General features: G+C 36.0%; 2 protein-coding genes across 3 annotated transcripts; one reads left to right on the top strand and one right to left on the bottom strand.

Annotated features, from left to right (window-relative positions):
- Positions 1-3,550: 3,550 nt before the first annotated feature.
- Positions 3,551-10,438, bottom strand: LOC108681375 (GDP-fucose transporter 1-like). Its single transcript, XM_018170393.2, has 8 exons — positions 10,163-10,438; positions 7,417-7,624; positions 7,027-7,165; positions 6,635-6,721; positions 6,287-6,366; positions 5,663-5,875; positions 5,115-5,313; positions 3,551-3,741 (listed from the first exon to the last, which is right to left on the bottom strand). The coding sequence occupies exons 1-8, from the start codon at positions 10,234-10,236 to the stop codon at positions 3,695-3,697; spliced, it is 1,047 nt and encodes a 348-aa protein (XP_018025882.1). The 5' UTR covers positions 10,237-10,438; the 3' UTR covers positions 3,551-3,694.
- Positions 10,439-10,679: 241 nt separating this feature from the next.
- LOC108681378 (WD40 repeat-containing protein SMU1) lies at positions 10,680-21,450 on the top strand. Of its 2 annotated transcripts, none has more exons than XM_018170396.2 (11): positions 10,680-10,895; positions 16,866-17,076; positions 17,330-17,430; positions 17,699-17,901; positions 18,272-18,469; positions 18,904-19,034; positions 19,357-19,484; positions 19,799-19,900; positions 20,232-20,418; positions 20,910-21,068; positions 21,290-21,450. In XM_018170396.2, the coding sequence occupies exons 1-11, from the start codon at positions 10,870-10,872 to the stop codon at positions 21,386-21,388; spliced, it is 1,545 nt and encodes a 514-aa protein (XP_018025885.1). In that variant the 5' UTR covers positions 10,680-10,869; the 3' UTR covers positions 21,389-21,450. The 2 variants fall into 2 exon arrangements, with proteins under 2 accessions (XP_018025885.1, XP_047739554.1); XM_047883598.1 differs by having other exon boundaries at positions 10,680-10,907.
- Positions 21,451-21,682: the final 232 nt, after the last annotated feature.

Below are 21,682 nucleotides of genomic sequence, written 5' to 3'. Positions count from 1 at the left end.
AAAAAAAATGGAGCGATAGTTACCGGAGCTGACCGTATCTATAGTCGACAGCCGACAAGTCGAGAGCTTATGTTAATAGTAACCTCTCTCGTTGAAGTCTCAGCAAGCTCTCCTGTCGCAGGTCAACTCACTACTGAATAACAGTGCACCGAAATAAGCGCGGATCATCGGTCAAGTGCCACCCTCAGTTCTCCTGTTTACTACGATTTTAAGATAAAAATGCTTCCAAAACCGAGCTTTTTTTTATAATATACCCAAATTTGTTATGGAGCATAGCACATATATTAGCAACAACCGAAAAATGAGCTCCAGCATCCTGAATATGCTGAATATTGAGACATTTGAATATCGGTCAAAAATAAAATAAAATTTTGCCTACTCAAGTCAACGGTGGTACAGTTTAGTATAGTATCTTCGGCATTGACGAATAGGCCTGTCGCCGATTCTTGTACTTTTCTTGACTAGTTCGCAGATCTAGAAGACTGGCTTTTGATCAAATCTTTTCAACGAACTTTAGTTTTAAATTCGTTTCTACATTTTACATCATTAGACTTGCCCTTTAGGCATGGAATTATCCTTTTTGCACGTCTTTGAACACTCTCTACTAAATTTGTGTCCTTTTCAAGTCTCGGTGACGAGACAACTTTCCAAACTCAGTTTCGGACAAATTTACGGCCGGTGTCATCATTCTAGTCGACTAAACTATCGAGATATTTTTGCAGTTGCATTTTATCTGACGCATCATTAACTGTATAATAAACTTTGTTGTCATCGGCATACATGGAGCACACGCTTGACACGACTTCTGGTAGATCGTTTATAAAAGCGACAAACAAAACAGGCCCAAGAACGCTTCCTTGCGGTACGCCACTGCGCACAGTTACCCAGTCTGATACGGTTCCGTTAATGCTGACACGTTGTCTTCTGCCTACTATGAAATCCATGATCCATTGGAGTACATTTCCCTCTATTCCCAACGAATTCACTTACGTAACAGTCGCTCATGCAGAATACTATCAAATGCCTAGGTAGGCAAAATCGAGGTACAGTGGCATCCACTGGCACCCTTTCGTCCAGCAGGCGAGTCCAATTATTCAAGGTAGACAGGAGATTAGTGGTGCATGATCTGCCAGCAATAAAGCCATGCTGACAGTCTGATAGAATATAGTTAACAGTCAAGTGATCGATAATCCTATCCCTCACAATCCCTCACAACCGATTCCATCACCTTAAAGACAACACTTGTGAGACTGACAGGACGGTAGTTACCGGGGTTACTTCTGTGAAGAAGTAACCCCGGTAGTGGTAGTAAACGCAAGATTGATAACATATCTTCTCCAAGTTTGATAGTACTGAAAAAAACACCAATGATAAGAAAACGAAAAAGTTTCAAGCAAGCAATATTGTGAATTTAACAAAGAAATAATTTAATACAGCCAAGCTAAATTTATATTATATATTATCACAAATTTTAGAAACCAAGTAGCAACAAACTTCCTTACAACATAAGGTTTGCTTTCAAGGACAATTGATGGAATGGCACGTACAACTTTTTCTAAGCAATATATACAGACAGTAACTATTGAAGGTATCGCTTCAACACAGCTTGGCTCTAGAAAAAAAAGCAGTAGACGGAAAAATTCGTTTGATTGATATTTTCTTACTGAGGATTTCAAATCCCTCATCGAAACTTATTCAACAACTGCTTAAGGCTCACTGGAATTGCGTAAAGAATATTTAAAGAATTATATGCTTCACATATAATGAAGTAAGTTGGATTGAAGCGAAATAAGAAAACCACACTGAACATTAACCTCATCCATGGCGATTAGAGACACACGATTACGAAACAAACTAAACCGGCTTAGGCTTGACCCAAAAGTTTTAATTCAAGTGAAGTGAGGCTTGCACATATCAATACGATTGACTAACAAAGCATATGTGCATTTATTATACTTCATAACGACTATCAAATACGCTTGAAGAAAATAAACTATTATTTATCCAGAGTAAAATATGGGTAATCGTTTCACAATAGGAAACGTGCGCTTTTAAAAACAAGTGCTCTAACATCCATGAATTTGTTGAACAATAATGCACTAATTATGAACATTCGTCACTTAAACACATTACCGTAAGTAAAAATATATAGTTTTTATTGTGTCGGCAGGTCAAGTGTAATGTTGCTCTTTTGTAACGAAGTGTCGTCTATTTGTATCTATTGTCAAAAAGCACACACTACCAGAAATTATTCCCTCGCTTAGCAGTACATATACAGGATTCATGCACACAAAATACAATTTTCAATTTAAATCAATTGGAAAATATACATTAACGACATCTTCAGAAACTGCAACGCACAAGTAGTTCATAATCCATTAAATCAAAGAATATCATATTAAAGAGACATTGACACATCAGATATAGTATCAAGATATATCGTTCTTCTGCAGAAACCAGCGTCGGTCAAAAGTTTAAAAACGAAGCAGACACACACACTCGTTAATACTTCACAGCCGTGGGTTTCAAAATATGAATAGTAGCTGCATCAGCATTGATGAAAGACAAAATAAAAATCAAGACGTTCACCACAATAATTTCAAAGAATTTAGGAGAGGGCTACTCACCCCTGTACCCATTACAGAAACTAATTCAGGAAGATGAAAACATTTTTAAAAATTACTATGAATTATTGGCTTTTATTTATAAACCAGTCAATCATTCGTCTCATTCTATTCGTTGTGATTATTTTCCAAGATTAGATCAGTAGTAGTTGAGACGCAATATTCACTAGACGTGGTAGAGATTGATGGAAAAGTACTAGACCTGAGTCAGCATGTACAACATCACGTGACAGATTACGCGATCAAGATTACAGTAGTGGGCGAAAGTCATAAGTCTATAAAAGGGGCTGGGAACTAGTAAGGCCCCCAGTAACTAAGTAGCACGCCGCGATGCAAAACGCGTTAGAGTTACTGCGACCTAACGGTCGACGTCTCAGTCTACACCTGTATAGTCTCTCTCATGTATCAAGATGAGTTCTACAGAAAGAAGTGTTTTACTTATCCCTCACACACTTGGTCAACGAATCCATGTCCTCAGGTTCAGGTAGAACTAATGATATTATTAGTCAAGTGTCGCTTAATACCGTAGCCTGACACTAACAAGTCCCACATAATTTATGCCGAGCATGTAATTGGAATAAATGTAAAAGAAATAGCTATGTATATTCTTTTAAAGTTCCAACGATTCTTTTATAATTTCGTCCATACAAAAAGTTCACACACGCTAAACACGATTTAAGGATAAAAGCGAGAACAGCAGTTAACTGAGAACAAAAAATCTGCTTGCTGTTAGCCTGGAAATGTCAATTACGACAAATAAACTGTTCACTCTCATATAAATTTTATAACTAGAATGAGAAATTTAGATAACTTTTGGCATTGAGCCTCAAGCAGAATGGCAATAACCGAAATCAGTTTCAACAAAAATCTTTCCAGATCAAAAGAAAAAGTACACAAAAAATTAAATAAAATTTTCATAGAGCAATTTATCAAATATTGGATGGATTTTTAACTTATTATATAAAATTCATAATATAAGTTAAAAACAAAAGATTGTTCATTAGGTGCGGTGAAAGTGTCGCTCTTGATGTTGTACGTAGTTCGAGTGTGGAAGAATGCTCGCGAGAAGCCTAAAGAATTGATGGATTTTTTTGTAGTGGTTCCGATGCAGACTCGTCTGAAACGATGCAAGCAAAACTAATGCTGGATTCTCGTAGTAAACTTCTATCGAAATAAACTTTGAATACTGGCACATGTAAGCATAAACGTTGACATTTTAAATAAACAGAGAGACCCCTTCCTGAGAGTTTGGCAGAAATAACGCTGACGTCGTTCAGAAAGCAGCTTTCAAGAAAACTTCGTAGGCAAGTCAAAATGAGAATTAATTGGGACAACTTCGTAGAAGGTTTGTTACTGTAAGACCGACGAATAATTATTTGAAAATAATACATAATTTAGCATTGCCATCACTGTAATCACGTTATGAATGACGAGGTACAAGCTACATGAGCAACGTTAACAATTCGCACAAAACAACATAATAATTTTACATAGTGGAAAATTATCAAAACATTATACAGAATTATAATTAGAAATATTCAGGAGATAGCTTCGTCTTAAAAACACAGATGAATGCATAAATATGATAGCCCCAGTCAGCATATTTAGTGGTGCAGCGCAAATACCAAAAATATTGCAAAATGTTTAATAATTCCTACTTGATCAAAAAATACCTAAGAAATAATGAGTGTTTAAATGACAATATTCTAAGTCACAATGTGCGCGTTTTACATTTGTATCCCAGTCAATATAATAAAAAAATGACTTAAGAGCTAAATTTGAATAATCTAATAACTAAAATCGGACGTAACTTGAAAAAAGTGTCAATGTGTCATGCCATTGAGGTTTAAATATTTTATGAATTCAGTAAATACTCATGGTGAACTATTCCTTCCAGATATGTATAATCTTTTGTGCGGTAATGATAAGAAAAACTAGTTTGGTATTAGTAATGAGAAGTAAAAGAAAACAACAATTGAGCCTGTTCATCTAATAAACTAATTTATGATGACAACAATCTGCCCCGTTATCTGGTAATTATTTTATACCAAAGTCACCAAGTAAACACATAGAGATAAAATTCTTATTTTCTTGGGAAAACGGCAAATAACAAGAGAAATGCAATTGATGTCACATCAAAGTAAAAGCCCGTGCTAAGATGAGTGCCACCTTCTTGAATTTTTCGAGACAATCGAGGCAATTTTATTCAACTTGAATAAAATGGCCTCGAATGAAAAAAATTATAACAAAGTTCATACACGAATCAGTTTGACAAATAAAAAAAAAATAATTTTTTGATAACTGAAGAAAATATATTCGGAAGAAATTCGGCGTCGTGGTAATTTCAGTAATAGATTTTTCAGTAGCAAAATTCGGTCTATGAGAATCTTTTAATAAAGCGTAGAGCATTCATCTCTTGACTGAGTTTGTAGCACGTTTGTAGCACGTTCATAGTATTTGAGTAGTATGCGATTCAGGACTTGTTCTTACCAATAACCCGCTGCTTAGCGTGTTCAGTCTTCATTGCAAGTTGCATGACTCTAGTGTATGCCATGGACCCGAGCAATACAATGGCGTTTGACAGCCACCAGAGCGTGGGCTTGTACTCATTGTACCACGTCGTCGCCAGCACCGTCTGAGCGCATGCCTTAGCCGTGCCGCTGATGGTGTGTGTCAGAGGTGACGTCACCTGACAAAACAACCCCAAAGTGTTGAATGAGCTATTTTTACATCATAAAGAGTATTTAAGTTAATAAAAAGTTTCAAAATTAGTACAAAAGAGCAAGGAGTTTAACCAAAGAATGAGCAACATACAAGAGAAAAATTGACTTGCTGACTCCTTCATGGCATCTTTTTTCTATTTTTTGCTATTGCATATTGGACTAAAAAATAATTGAAGAGCAAGAGATGCTATAGATACATAGATTTATGTAAAGAGAAACAAAATTTTTTCAAATAATCTGGTATTTATGGTTAAGTAAAAATAAAGCACTGCTAAAATAATTGAATGCTATTCAATCAAGCACTCAAACACATACCTGTATTTGTAGGCCAGTAACATAGCCAATGGCAAAGCCGCAGATGCCGGTGCTGAAGAGAAGCATCCAATAGGCTGCAGCACTGTTAGTTACTATTAAAATAATAGCGGGTAATTCCCCGCTGAGTAGAATCACAGGGAGGAAAATAATACTAGCCAGAACGTTATTGTAGTATGACAACTGCCATATTGACCCATCAACGGCTGGCAGTGCCTGTCAAAACATAATTAACATTCATCACAGCTAATGTTCTGCAAGAGAAATATTCATGTTCCTCTGGATAGAATAATGTTATTTGGTAGTCTTTTTGAAAAAATCACAATTCATTGACAGAAAATATGAATCGCAATATTGCACAAATAATGATTGAAAAACTTGTGAACTGTTTTTCAACACAATTTTGATGTCAAGGGAAAAAAAGTACCTACAAGAAAATTATAAATAAAACTCATTGCTTGTTGGCTTATAACAAATGGAAGCATTAGATGAATGTGAAAGATGGAGTTTGTTGTCAAAGCTTAAACATAGAAATTCTTAAATGAGATGAAAATTTTTCAAATGAATTGTTAGGACAATTTAAATGATTTTAAGTTCAGTACTAAGGTATTGTGTATTGTAACTTACCTTTTTTGTGTAAATAGAGTTGAGTGAAACTGAAGCAGAGGCAAGTACACCAAAAATAACTCCTGCTATAGACAGTGACCCTGCACAGAAGCAATAAATAGGAAAAATTTCATTTTCCGTACAAAAATAATTCCTGAAACAGTGCTACAAAAGAAAGATTGTATTTCAAGACTGTTATTGAGTAAAAATCCAGTTAACTGGGAATTATTTCAGAGATGAAATATTCAAGGTCTGAACCTTCAAGGTTAAGATATAAACTTGTTGTTCCTGAATGTATCAGTACTGAAAAATTATCTAACTGAACAGTTGTCCTCTCCTAGTATACATTAAGGCTCAGGAATTGCTCACCTGCTTGTCCCTCCTGGTCAACACCAAGCATGAAACCACCAATGATGACAGCACAGCTCAGTATAGCAGGTAGTGGTGTGCTCTGACCTGCATGCATTTTGAACAAAATTAATTTCTCCAACAATTAAAATATGGATTAAATAGAGACATATATATTCTTAATTTCATTCTGTCTGTGCCCTTAATGATCTTGTCTTACATATTTTTGTAGGTTTTAAAAAGTCACACTGAGCACTGTAGTTTCATTATTTTATATTGACTATTAGCTAAGAAGTTTCATATACAATTAGTTCAAAATCAATATGGAGATAAAATAATAATTAACCTGAAACTAATTAATTTTTTGAATATCCAGTCAAGGTCTTAAGGAGATAAAGCTAATGGATACTCACCTAAAATGATGAATGAGAAAAGAACATTAAATACTGTGGAGAGTGACCGTCCAACATAATAAAATGCAACACCAACATACTTTAGGCACAAGTTGTTAAAGGTGATCATGCAAACAAACATGATGGAAAGAGGCAGAACCTGTAAACAGAAAAGGATCAGTTGTTATAAGCATGGAACTCACTCAAACCTCAAAGGCTAATGGAAAAATGCCTTCACAGAATATAAACTCAATGACAAACAAGGTTTTCGTACAGCCTGTTTATAAAAGGTTTATAGGTACATTTTTTAAAGAGAAGATAGAACTGATGCAATACATCTATAATTGTCATGTATTGTATAGGAAGGAAATTTCTTTGCATTAAATGATATTATGGATTTTTAAGACATACCTTTTTCACAACACCAGCATCAAGAATGCCTACTTGAGGGAACTTCACAACACCAGGCAAGAGAGTTGCAGCACGGGAGAGAAAGAAGCAAATGGCCACAGTGACAAGACACTGGAACCATGTGACAAACAGCGGAGCATCATTAGCTCCTCCATGGGCATCTCCTAATATGGACTTGTTCAGAAAGACCATAGATATTGACACCACCCTGAAAAAAAATTATGTTAAATGCTTCATTATGATTGGAGGTATGGCAGTTATATATATTACTTATTCAACACTATATTTTATAATATTCACAGTTCAGTTTTACTGTTTGGTATCATGATAAACGTGATATATAGAATGCTTCTGATAAATAAAAGTTTTAGTGATTTATTTGAAGGTTTAACATAAAATTTGAATTTTTAAAACATGTAGTTTGTTGCCTTGAGGCATTATTAAAAAATAAAATAAAAGTTCTTTTTTTAAGCAGTAAAAGACTACCACAAAGCAGAATTTAGCAATTATGCCACAAAGATCAGGATTTTATGCCCAAAATGTTGCCAGTATTACCGTGGAGCGTGGATCTGTCACCACAACTACCTAAAACTTCAAGATTTCTTGTCAAAAGTACATATAAATAGTTACAATGATTCCAACATATTCCACAAAAGAAATGTGTTGGCAAGGTCTTCTAAAGAGATAGATTTCTATGCTAATATATTGAGAAAAACCTAAAGATATTGGCTCTCCCTTTGCACCCTAGAGGATGCAATGTACTTATATAGAATGTAAGTATATGCGCATGAGTGTTAATATGAAGATTATGTACTTTCTTTTCCAAAGATTTTTCTATTTTGAAGCAATGAAAAAGTTTTCTAAGAGAGAACATTTTTGGCTCTCAAGAATTCATATTGATAGAATCCAATGATTTTGCATGATGGCTCAATTCACAAAATAAATTAAAAAGCTTGTATAACCATAAACTTGCTCCCAGAAATAAAATACCCTCTCAGCTCTTAAAAATAATAATGGTAAAGGCAATAAATGGCAAAATTGGGCAGAAGCAACACATCAATGAGACAAAACACTATTGCTCATATACAATTTCCACTGTTCCTATGGCCTTTGCCTATTTTCTTCTCTTAGACTCTTAATCTGAAGAAAAATTACACTTATATATGACTACATTTCTCAAAAATCACCTATGGCACAATCATTATTACTTGTAATTGTTGCAAATTCTGTTCAATATTTTGGATTAGGAACAACATTATAAATAATGAAGCACAAATATGACAGAATTTTCTTCTTTATATGTAAATAATTAATGACCAGTCACCAGAGAATGCATTACAATATTCAAGGATTCAAACAATTCTTTAGATGATGTTGGTAGATCAAAAGGTATTGTTGTGTTGTGTTCAAGTGCATTAAAAGGCAGTAGATTACATTATAACGCAATAAATGCATAAGAAGGCAAAAGATTGCATTATAATGCATTAAATTTCATTGGAACATTTAAGATTACATAAGAATACATTAAATTGCATTAGAAAGAAACAGATTGCATTAGAATGCAACAGATTGCATTAGAATTCAACAGATTGCATTAGAATGCATTAGAACACAATAGATAGTAATATAGTATTAAAACACTTGTACAATGACAATCAACCCATAGTTTAAGATTGGTCATCGATGCCAATTTAAGGTTGAGGTTGCTGATGAATAGCTTGACTAGACATCAATATCTGGAGATAAATGGCCTTACTTTACACTTTACAGCTTGGGGTGGCTGCAGCTTGATTTTTAGTAATATATATTTTCTCCCCAAGTTAACACCCAAAGTGGAATATTAGGTTGAATTTTTTCAAAACTCTAGGTAAAAACAATCATTTTACAAGTGATTTTTTTACATTGCAGGTAAAAATAAGCAGTTTTTAATACTTTCAAATAAATAAAATTAGAAAGGTAATGGGAACAGTTAAAATTGGAAAAGTTGTGGCCCATGGGCCCAGTGATTAAAGTTTAGAAATTGGTGGACCAGTGGTTGAAGTTCAGTCACATCAGTGTACAAAGATTGAAGCAGAGGAAGTGTGGGTTTGTTGCAAGTTCAAGTTGCAAGTTCAAGCCCGCACTGGTGCACCATGCTGTGGATGTTCAGGCTGTTCAGCAATGTCAAGAATCAGCAACAGCCAACAGGCCTACTGCCTAAAATGAACACTGAAACTACTATATTGTTATTATTAGGATATATATATTAGAAATTCAAAGGCGCTTAGGTTATAGCAACTCACAAGGTGGCTTCTATCTAATTTTTCATTTTGGGTGAACACAGTACAGGTAACAGGTTTGAAAATAAATATATATAAATTATTTGTTATAATTTTTGCATACCTAATTCACATTGTAATTATTAAATCATTTAGAATATCAAACAATCATCTAGCCTCTAGGTAGTAGCTGATAGTGGCAAATGAGAGATTTTTTCAGACTCCATGCAGTTCAAATTTAACAATTCACAAAAATTTTGTTGAAAATGTTAAAAAATAATTCAGTATTCTGTTCACTATCCTACAGAACTTCTAGCCTCTAGGTACATGCCACACGGCAGAAGGACAGGAAAATACCAAGCTCATCAGCATTCAGCACACTCAGAAAAACAGATGATCAATAAAATAACTCTCTCATTTGCCAATTGCCACTATGCAGCTCTAGCATAATAAAACAAAATTAAATTGAAACCCTAATTATATCTTACCAATATAGAGCCACTACTAAAAAAATTTTGATATACTTTTGCATCAGAGAACTTTTATGAGTGGTTTCATCCATGATTAGTACGTTTATAATAGAACTTTGTTATAAATTGGTAAAAAAATAAAAGGAGTAGACAAGTTAATTGTGATAGCCTACGTTGATGAAGAGTAGGTGCAAACCCTAACGAATTTTACGAGGTGTTTCGAGTTTCGACTTTCAAACTTTGGGAGAGGGAGCCAAGTCATACTTTATCCAAGGTACCTAATTGTTTGTTTTGAATTAGTTGACGTCGAAATTCGGAATGGAGCTAGAATAAATGTAGTTTAGTATCTTTGCTTGAAAAATAGAACGATTTTAAAATATGCAAATGAAAACTGGTATTGTATTACTTTTGTACTGATTGACGTGCAAATATTTTCTTTAATTAGTCATTATTCCAATTGTTTCTCATGTTTATTCGAAATTTAAGCCGATGTATGAAGTCTAAAAGTCAAACATATCCTAAGTTTGCAGATCGGAAACGGCGTTCCCTTGGTGAGGCTTGCCTCAAAACACCGCCTGACGCCTGTGGGTTTTTCTTCACGTTCAATGCGTCAACAAAACAACAGAATAACTCCAAACATATTAGCTACTTTATTATCAGTAATACAGAAGCAATATTTCCTTGTCTGAAATTCTCTTGGGCTTGATTTTTTGTATGAATTCACAATGTCTATGGAAATAGAGAGCGCCGAGTAAGTATTGAAGTAAGAGAACCAGCAAGTTGCAATTAGTAGGTACCTAATGTAATGCCTTACCAAAAATGAGCATTTTTTAACCCTTGGTTGCTTGGCTGGTCCCTTGCAGTTGCCAACTTGCCAGTGACTGCATTTACTACCTCCCTCACTTTTGATTTTGAACAATGTTTGTGTATACTCTGAAGTCTTCAAACTTGGGTTAGGTTAAACCTGGTACTATTAACTATATTCCTACACATTAAGGGGAGCGTCTAGGGCTGCAGTAGGGCATAGTGGCAAACCAGACACCAGAGATTTTTTAGAATTGGTTCATTTTTAATTTCCTCATTTACCCAATATTTAAACCAATTTCTTATGTATAATAATGCTGGTATCCATAATACTTTACTGGTCTACTTCCATGGTCAGGAAGATGTGCCAGGTGCGCGGGAATTTATTTTGTCATTTTAACGACCTGCGCAGCGCACCGTACTACATTGGTAAAAAAATGCGCCATGCGCCGTACTTTAGAAAGCTAAAATAGTTCTACTATTTTAGTCGACAATATACGCGAGTATATTGACTACGCGAGTCGAACTGACGATAATAAAATGTAAAGACATGTCCAGGTTACTTCTGACTCTTCCGGTTGTCCGCCTTGTCGGATACGGAATGTACGGTAAAATCGGTAATTGTAAACTGCGGCTGTTATACATACGAAATGTAAACCGACAGTGTTCAGTGTTGCCATATGACTTTGGAGAAAATTTCTTCTAAAATAAAGATGGCCGGGATTGCGCGAACACGTGCGCAAAGATAATCAATTTTCATTACATTGCGCCAACTGTGCACAGCAATAGCTTAAAAAAAATGAAAATGCGTGGGAAAATTCACTGAAAACATACATCATCCTGAGTGTGGGTCTACTTATAGTACTCAAAATTGAACTTGAGGCCTGAGGGAGTCTAAAAAACTCTCTGCTTTGCACTCTAGGGTAAAATCTATCTTGGCTATTTACAGATGGATCACTTTGAAACTTGGTACACATATGTAAAACAGTAATCTAAGACTTTTTTGTTCATGTGAATTTTTCGAAAAAAAATGAATGAAAATGTGAAAATCTTAGAAAACGGCCAAAAAGGGGTACCATAGAAATCGATCTCATCCTAGGATTTTCAAGCTACAACATAGAGACACATATCATTTGATGCGTAAAGACCAGATCTAAAACTGAACAGAGCGGGTTTTTGGATTTCTCATTTTTGTGGGTGTGGGAGCATTTTTCGTAAATTTTTCAATTTTCTCCCCCCCCTGCCACCCCCCTTTTTGCGGAATAAAATCCAAGCTATAACGAAATTAGAAAAATGCCCGTGTTCAATTGTAGATAATTTTGTTGCGCATCGAACGGTATATGTCTCCCACTGTGCAAAGAGTTGATGAATATTGCAAGATCTTTGGCGACGCTTCAGTAGCAAAATTTATGCCTTCAGAAGATCTTGCTGACACATTTAGATTGAAATTCTTTCATTTTATATATTTGTCAGTCTTCGGCCAACTATTTAAAAAAAGTAAGGTTTCCGGTATGTTGGATTGATCAGTATGCAGTGAAGCTTGTCTGGAAGTCAGTTGCAATGAGTTCCCACCAAAAAAAATGTTAACATCAAGTTTACGATTACATAGTTGCGGTCACATTAGAGTGGTCAGACTGCATTATCACATGTTCAGTTGACACTTGCTGTACAATCTGACTGCTTTTAGGGTAAAATTAGTTATTTGGAGTAACACGTGCATGCAACCTTGTAAATAGTTTTTCATTACTCAGCATAAATGGCTTTTCATTAAAAAATACCCGGCGACGCATCTTAAAATTACCTGGCAACGCTTAGGACTTAAAAACCCATATATTGGCGACGCTGCATCCACCCTCTGCACCATGGTATGTCTCATTGATGTAGCTTCAAAACTCTAGGAGGAGATAGGTTTTCCGTGACAAAAAGTGTGAATGTTGAGGAGAGCGTGACAAAGTCCCGCGCACACCACAATATGCGCTCAATGTAGCATAGATACCAAACTAAACGTTTCTGGAGCTTGATTTCACTCAAGGTTTCACTCAAAACTACATGCACATCTCTCCATACAACGCCCGGAGGCACACTGAGTCAGACCCCATAGAAACACTGTATTTGTAGTGCTGGGCAGCGAATTAGCTCCTTTGTAATTACTAGTCCCCCCGCCCCCCTTTCATGAAGTGTCATGAACGTATAAATCAACGTACAGTACAGAAATGGTAATGGTACCATTGGATAGGCCAGAATGTCAGCTTTAAGATGAGACTAAACACGTAACTGCAGCACAACTCAAGTAGACACTATATTTGAAGAGCTCAGCAGCTAATTAGTTCCTATTTAATTACTTTAAGAACTCCCCCACCCGCCCCCGTTTGTCGTGAAATCATAAATCAACGTACAGAGATGGCAGTGGTACCGTTGGATAGGGCAGAATGTCAGCTTTGAAATGAGTATAAAAACCAAAAAAGTGAAAATTTTCAATTTTAGGGACGCTCCCCTTAAGGACATAGCAAAAAATGAATGGCTATAAAAATATCACCGTATGTGCAACTCGAGTTCTGTATGCTTTATGTCACTCTCAAAACACCGCACTACACGCTAGCAATAATGAAACATCACAAACTGTTGCCATATTTATTTAAAAGCCTTTAGAATGCAAACCTACCAAATCCAAATATTCCGACGCTGTGTGTGACTCAATTTGGCATTTTGTGAGACCAATTCCAGCCGCGCTTCAAACTCTACTAATTCATAATTCTGACCCTCTTGTGTTCAAATTCCGATTGCTGTGTGAGCTGTATTGGAATACGACACAGTATAGTGGCAAACCAGAGCTTTTTTAAAATCAGTTCATTTTTAATTTCCTCACTTACTCAAGATTTAAGCCAATTTCTCAAGTATGATAATGCTGTATCCAATATGCATGATACTTTACTGGTTTACTTATAGGACTCAAAAGTGAACTTGAGGGAGAGTCTAAAAACTCTCTGCTTTGTCACTATGCAACACAGCTCAGAATTAGAACACTATTGAATATTGAACACTACTTAATTAGGCTTTTAATTACGAGCTATTAAGCTTTTAATTACGAGCTATTAAGCTTTTAATTAAGAAAATTTTAATTTTTGCACACAGCTCGGAATGAGCTGTGTGTGTCTAATTCCAAGCTGTGTTGGAATTAGTTTTTATGTGTCTAAAACCTTCTCTTAACTTAATCATCTATTAATTTATTTACCACTTGAAATCAGCAAATACAAGTATACTTAAAGGATTCCTAATATATTCACAGACTTATTTGAAAGTCTCAAACCATAATAGGGTAAGCGTGGTATATTCCGACATCGTGGGTAATTCCGACACTTCTCGACTTTTTTCCTTTATATTAAGCTTTTTCTTAGTTCCATGCATTCATTAATGGTTGAAATAGTAATGTCATACTTTTGCGTGCCATACTATTGCCAAAACACTAGGTCTGGGCCATCTGGTGGGAAAATGTTGAGATCCAAAGAGAGACAGTGCGTGTCACCCAGTGAGAACATCAAAAAATGTGTCAAAGTTGATAGTTGACCTTGCTCTACCAAATAGTGATAAACTGTTTGTGTAGAAAGAATATTATGGTTTGAGACTTTTAAATACATACGTGAATATATTATGAATCCTTTAAGTATACTTGTATTTGCTGATTTCAAGTGGTAAAAAGATTAATAGATGATTAAGATAAGAGACAGTTTTAGACACATAAAAACTAATTCCGAAACAGCTTGGAATTAGACACACACAGCTCGTTCCAAGCTATGTGCAAAAATTAAAATTTTCTTGATTAAAAGCCTAATTAAGTAGTGTTCAATATTCAATAGTGTTCTAATTCCAAGCTCTGTCGTATTCCAATACAGCTCACACAGCAATCGAAATTCGAACACAAGAGTGTCGGCATTACGAATTAGTAGAGTTTGAAGTGCGGCTGGAATTAGTCTCACAAAATGCCGAATTTAGTCACACACAGTGTCGGAATATATGGATTTGGTAGGTTTGCATTCTAAAGGCTTTTAAATAAATATGGCAATGTAGCGGTAAGCATTCGTACTTTATTGATGTTTTTACTGATTATGTTCATTTATTTATGTCTTCATGTGATTTTAATCTAGAGATATCCGAAGCCTACATCCGGAGAATAGGTTTTACTAATGGCCATTACTGTCCCAGAACCCACACTGGCAAGGTGTGTATGCGTGTCGTGTCTGTCAGCATTTGTTAATACTCTGTGTGTCATCTTGTCTGTTATTTATTCAGTGTACATATATTCTAGTAAGGTATTGTATATATTGATCAATGTATATTATTCTGTATATATTTTAGTGATTCGTTTCATGTTATCTTTTATTCATTTTAGTTTTGTTATTTTCTACCAGGAGTCTGAATCGTGACCCGGATTTGTGAAATATACTGTACGCACTTAAGGATTAAGTGAACTGTCATTACCCAAAGGAGATAGACAACTGAAAACCTGGGGCGGATACCTCACAGCAACACTTTGTGATGTTTCATTGTTGCTAGCATGTAGTGCGGTGTTTTGAGAGTGACGTAAAGCAAACAGAACTCGAGTTGTGCATACAGTGTATTTTTTATAGCCATTCATTGTTTGCTACGTCCTTAAAGTGTTGGAATATACCTCGTTTACCCTATTCTTTCTACACAAACAGTTTATCACTATTTGGTAGAGCAAGGTCAACTATCAACTTTAACATGTTTTTCGATGTTCTCACTGGGTGATGTGCACTGTCTCTCTTTGGATCTCAACATTTTCCTGCCAGATGGCCCAGACCTAGTGTTTTGGCAATAGTATGGCGGGCAATAGTATGACGTCACTATTTCAACCATCAATGAATGCGTAGAACTAAGACAAAGCTTAACATAAAAGAAAAAAATTGAGAAGTGTTGGAATTACCCACGATGTCGGAATATACCACATTTACCCTAACTTATTAGGGTAAACGTGGTATATTCCGATTTAGTAAACTTTTGCCCAACATTTCAAATTAGCAAAGGCCATCTTTTTAGGAGACAAAAATATTTGTGCTTACACAATTTTAACTGTTGCTAGGCTATAATGGTAAGCAAAAGTGGGAGATTTTTTGTTGACCATACCTTTGAGTCCTAAAAGTAGACCAGTAAGTATTATGTATCTAGTTCAAAATTTCATTCAATATCTTTGTATGTGTGATACAGCTGGTATCCATGATTCTCTACTAGTCTACTTATTAGGCTCAAAAATGAACTTAATGATGAGTCTTAAAAAGTCTTTGGCATTGTGCTTTGGAGCCGCAAAATTCAAAATGATAGAAATTTTACAATCTTGCGCATGCATGATCTTCCAAAATATGAAACTAATATAAGCTAAAATTGAAATTAGCCTTCATGATGCAAAGCACATAATAAGCCACTTAGTATTTATTATATGCAATAACTAGTAATTTTTTACTTGTATGTTTGAATGAAAACTATTATAATGCACATGCTTTTATGTAAATATTATATCTTAGCTACATACTTCTTTTGATGATGAATTAGCAAATGCTTTTCTTTTGGAAGTGAGCTTGAAATTTACCACCAACGCTTATTCTTTCATACATCAAAGTTTATGCTGATTGCTATGGTCTTCCTCAGTACCTTATTTTAATTATAGCCAAATTACTCAAAATTTCTTTTGTATAGTGTCAAGTTTACAGATTAAGCAAAGTAGAGATTTAGAGAAGAAATACTACCTGAATTTTCTAGTTGTATGATTTTGATTTCAAAACTATTGCATTTGATTCCCGAATTCTATTATCTCTCTGTCTGCTTCTGCTAAGTATGTGTTATGTGCAAAGAAATCAATGAATAAAGTCTTGTGGATTAAAATTCTATTCTCTCTGTTTTTCAGTGTGGTGCGACTAATCCAGCAATACTTGAAAGAAAACAACTTGCACAAAACATTGCGATGCCTGCAAGAAGAAACCTCTATCACCCTCAACACAGTGGACTCGGTAGAAAGCTTCATGGCTGACATTAACCAGGGCCACTGGGACACTGTTCTCAAAGCTATTCAAACTCTTAAGCTTCCTGATAAAAAACTCATTGATCTCCATGAACAGGTATAGATAAATGAATTCATGACATGTATATTCCTCTACAAATAATATGAATTAATTAATGCATGAAAAATTTAACGTATATTGACCTTCTTTTTGTCCACTTATTTATTCTTGGGATAATTTAAAAAATTTAATTGGAAATCCTCAAATGTTCATGTAAAATATTAAGGCTAATGAAATCTTTATCAGTAAAATAACATTGGCAATGCATTAACTAATACATATATATATGGTACCTATATTCTTTATGTAGGTTGTTCTGGAGCTGATTGAACTGCGCGAGCTTGGTGCTGCCAAATCTGTTCTCCGCAACACAGACCCAATGATCATGCTTAAGCAAGCTGTGCCTGAAAGGTGGGGGAATATTTTAGTTCTAATTTTTTCTCCTCTACAGAATAAGAGTGCTCAATTTGTTTGCTAAAAGTGAGTAACTGTTCAATGCTACATATTGCTGCCCATCGTTTTGTTAAGCAATAATCTAGTTCATTTGATTTCTAGTACATGCCTATAGAGCTCCTTGTTCCTTCTTCTTGGTGCATGAAGATCACCTCCAAGCATGTTTTTCATTAGTCAGGCTCAGAAGCCTATAAAATCTGTCCTAGTGTAATATAATTTCCAACAGATATGTGCATCTGGAGAACCTGATCGCGCGGTCTTACTTCGACCCCCGTGAAGCATATCCTGAAGGGGAGACTAAGGAGCGTCGCCGCGCTGCCATTGCTGCGGCGCTGGCCGGCGAGGTGTCTGTGGTGGCGCCCTCCAGGCTACTTGCTCTACTGGGACAAGCATTGAAGTGGCAGCAACATCAGGGACTCTTGCCACCTGGTCAGTGGATGTTTTTCTTGTCCCTTAGAACTCGCTTGTAATAATTCCAGTCATTACTGAGAATCTATGTGGTGATAATCTGCATTTATTTTCCACTCCTTCATGGCATAAATTTTGGTTCACTTATTCTCCTAAGAATCATTATTTCCCCTGACTGTTGGATGTAGCTGAGGTCCCATATATGTCTTCTCCTTGTAAAGTATTGAATTGAACTGAAATGCTCAAATAGGTAATAAACAAAATTTTAATTACTGAGTTTGATATTCATTTCTTGTATGTACGGGCATTATAATATCTATGATATTACTTTTGTCTGGCAATGCGGCAGGCGTTTGCATTACATTATTGTTAACAACAAATAAATTTTCAGGTACTGCCATTGATTTGTTCAGAGGCAAGGCGGCCATGAGAGAACATCAGGAGGAGGAGAAGGAGCCCACACAGCTGGCTAGGAGCATCAAGTTCCCAGCAAATGCGCACGTCGAGAGCGCCCAGTTCAGCCCTGACGGCCAGTACCTCGTCACTGGTTCCTTTGATGGTATCATTGAGGTCTGGAACTTTACTACAGGTCAGTTCTCTCGGTTTTTGAATCATTAATAGCTTTGGATTTGCCTTGAATCTGTCACAGATTATAATCAATTTGAACATAGAAAAGTTACTTTTCATGGTATATTTGTGTGCTGAATCTTTGAATAGGTGCGTTTAAGTTTCATTGTATTTGATTTAGTAGCGCTTATTTCAAATTGATCCAGTTGGATTAAATTCGTTTCTTCTTAATAGTATGCTTCAAGGCTACACTCATCTTATTATCATAAATTAACATGAAATCAATTTCTGTTTCAATTGAAATTATAGATTTGCCTAGAGATTCCAAAAGTCATGGACCCTCGATTAAGTGTATTCAAATAATGATGAAATGAAGATGGTTGATTGTTGAATAAATTAATAATTGATAAATTTGGTTGAATTGATGAACAATGAATAAGTAAATATTCGTTACAGGCAAGATCCGTAAAGATCTGAAGTATCAGGAGCAAGACTCGTTCATGATGATGGAGAGCGCCGTCCTCAGCCTTGCATTCAGCAAGGACTCTGAGATGCTGGCTACAGGCTCACAGAACGGCCAGTTGAAGGTGTGTGTGGTAACGAAAATGTTGTCCTCAATAAGCCTTAGCCCATCATTTTGTTCCTTGATGCACCTTAGCTTAGCATCGCATTTATTTTTCTAAGATTACTTCATTGACAAAATTGCTGTGCGGGTTTCTTTTCTATACTTCATTTCAGTCATGTTTGTATTGTTGATTAAGATGCGTTTTTGGATCTACCTGAGTGATCTCTGCCTCAATTTAAAATGTATGTATGGCTGTTGTCATTGCCTATTCTAATCTGCTGGCAATTATGCTATCTTAGAACAATAGAAACTATACTTCTAGTGCCTTGTTGTTGTATTTTTAGGTGTGGAAGATCACGACTGGTCAGTGCCTGCGGAAGGTAGACCGGGCTCACAGCGAAGGCGTCACTTCTCTCGCTTTCAACAAAGACAATAACCAGGTTGTCTCCACCTCCTTTGACAACAATATCCGGTGCGTGATTTCGTCTCTAAATTTGATGACATCAATCTTTTTCTTAGATTTTAATTGTTGTGGCTGCATGTAAATTTAAAAATTATTTTTCATTAATATAATTGACTAGTAACTTATCGTGACACTTTTTTTAGTTTCGTCCCCTATTCATCATTTGCTCCAATGTTCCCCTTTTCTGAGTTCACAAATATTTTTTTAAATCGCAAAATATTTGTGATGTAATTTACAAATACCTATTACATCACAAAATTGTTCATCTCGTGCAAAACTGCATTCATAGTTTGTGGAGGATGTCAATCCTATTGTTTCCTCAGTATTCACGGTCTTAAATCCGGCAAAATGCTGAAGGAGTTCCGTGGACATTCTTCCTTCGTGAATCACGCTACCTTCACCCAAGATGGCCACAACCTCATCAGGTGTGATAAGTATATACCTAACAAAGATATACTTATTGTTCTTGTATTGTATTAATGTTTGCACACTTGTATAATGCGCTTCAACTATGCGCTAATATTTTATCTCTGAATTCAAAATTTTAGCAGATTATTTTATAGCAAATATTATATATTAAAGATCAACGTTACTATCTATGTATAGAGGCAAATAAATTGAATTTAATTTCAAGATTGAAATGTCAACCAGGCTCTTCAGATAATGTTTTAAATTTAAGCTACCCGTTCAATGGGAAAATAACTGCACGCTTCTGACTTGAAACATAAGTCCATTAATGCCTACTCTGTTCTCTAGTGGTTCTTCGGACGGCACGGTGAAAGTTTGGTCTGTGAAGACCTGCGAGTGCGTACACACCTTCAAGTCCTTGGCCGGAACTGCTGCTGTTGATTTACCTGTTTATTCTGTCCACATCCTGCCCAAAAATCCAGACCACATCATCGTCTGTAACCGCTCCAACACGGTGTCTATCATGAACATGCAGGTAATTGAATTTGCTGAGTCTTGCTAGGCGATCGTTTATTTAGGTACTTCTCTCTACTACGATTTTTCATTGCGTCATTAATTGAGTCGAGTTATTAATTTAATTATTGCGCACTCACTAATTTTTAATTTCATCTGCTATTTTAAGTTTTTTTCCAGCAACTGGTTTTGATTTTCGATACTCAAGTAATTCCCCATCAATTTATACCGACGGTATGAGTCAAATAGTTGCTCCAGATTAGACGGTGTAACTTGTATATGATAATTTCAATTAAATGTAGTGGTTGCCAATGACTTTATCGGGGGTTACGATTCCAGTATCATGATCAGTGTGATGATTGAATTGCCACTGAATGATTGTGATTAGTGTGAGCATCATGACCAATGTGATGATCGAACTGATACTACAGATTAGTGTGAGCATCATGACCAATGTGATGATCGAACTGATACTATAGTATCATGAGTGTGATTATATATGATGCCGAACAGGGCCAGACGGTGCGCTCGCTGTCGTCGGGTAAGAGAGAAGGAGGAGACTTTGTGGCGTGTGTGGTGTCACCCCGCGGCGACTGGATATACTGTGTCGGAGAGGACCACGTGCTATACTGCTTCAGCACCTCATCGGGCAAACTGCAGAGAACGCTCAATGTAAGTCTCGAGTCGTGACTGTTTCGTTTTTTGTATATTTATTTGGTGTTTGCATCGTTTAATGTTAAGAGTTATCCTCATATTACATCTTATTTATGCAAATAATTCATTAATCTCGAATGTTCGAAAGGTAAAAACACGAAAACGTATTTATTCTAATAAGTTTATGCCAAAAGTCCCGATTCTCAAGTATTTTACTGGCCTACAATGTGACATTTCAGGTCCACGAAGAGAACGTGATCGGTATGTGTCACCACCCACACCAGAACCTGCTGTCCACATTCAGCGAAGAGGGACTCCTGAAGTTGTGGAAACCGTAAATTTATGATTATAATTTTAATTAAACTCGGACTGTCAATTCCCATAAATTTTCGTATGCGCTGGACATTTTTCTTTAACCTACACCTTCCCTTAGTAGCCGGACAGGGATTAAATGATAAAATGATATAAGATGTATATTATCTGGAACGCCCTTTTCGGAAACGGCCTGGCTCTCAAATGGACACGCGATGACCCTTCTTTGGATTGGCGAACCCTGGCGGGGACTTAGACCCGACCCGCCAGCTTTAATAGTCACTAACGGCGAGGGTTAGCTGAGGGACTCCTGGGCAGGC

Source organism: Hyalella azteca, unplaced genomic scaffold (genome assembly GCF_000764305.2).
Source record: "Hyalella azteca isolate HAZT.00-mixed unplaced genomic scaffold, Hazt_2.0.2 contig13313, whole genome shotgun sequence".
Classification (NCBI taxonomy): Eukaryota; Metazoa; Arthropoda; class Malacostraca; order Amphipoda; family Hyalellidae; genus Hyalella; species Hyalella azteca.
Note: the sequence above shows the minus strand (reverse complement) of the source record. Positions and strands in the feature narration are given on the sequence as shown.

Bases quoted from the DNA above. Each gene is read 5' to 3' on its own strand.
- LOC108681375 (XM_018170393.2), bottom strand. From the start codon at position 10,236: ATGGATGAAACCACTCATAAAAGTTCTCTGATGCAAAAGTATATCAAA. The intron at 7,166-7,416 runs GTATGTCTTAAA...TTCTGTTTACAG, and splicing joins ATGCTGGTGTTGTGAAAAAG to GTTCTGCCTCTTTCCATCAT. The intron at 6,722-7,026 runs GTGAGTATCCAT...AAATGCATGCAG, and splicing joins TTTCTCATTCATCATTTTAG to GTCAGAGCACACCACTACCT.
- LOC108681378 (XM_018170396.2), top strand. From the start codon at position 10,870: ATGTCTATGGAAATAGAGAGCGCCGA. The intron at 17,431-17,698 runs GTGGGGGAATAT...AATTTCCAACAG, and splicing joins AAGCAAGCTGTGCCTGAAAG to ATATGTGCATCTGGAGAACC. The intron at 17,902-18,271 runs GTCAGTGGATGT...ATAAATTTTCAG, and splicing joins TCAGGGACTCTTGCCACCTG to GTACTGCCATTGATTTGTTC.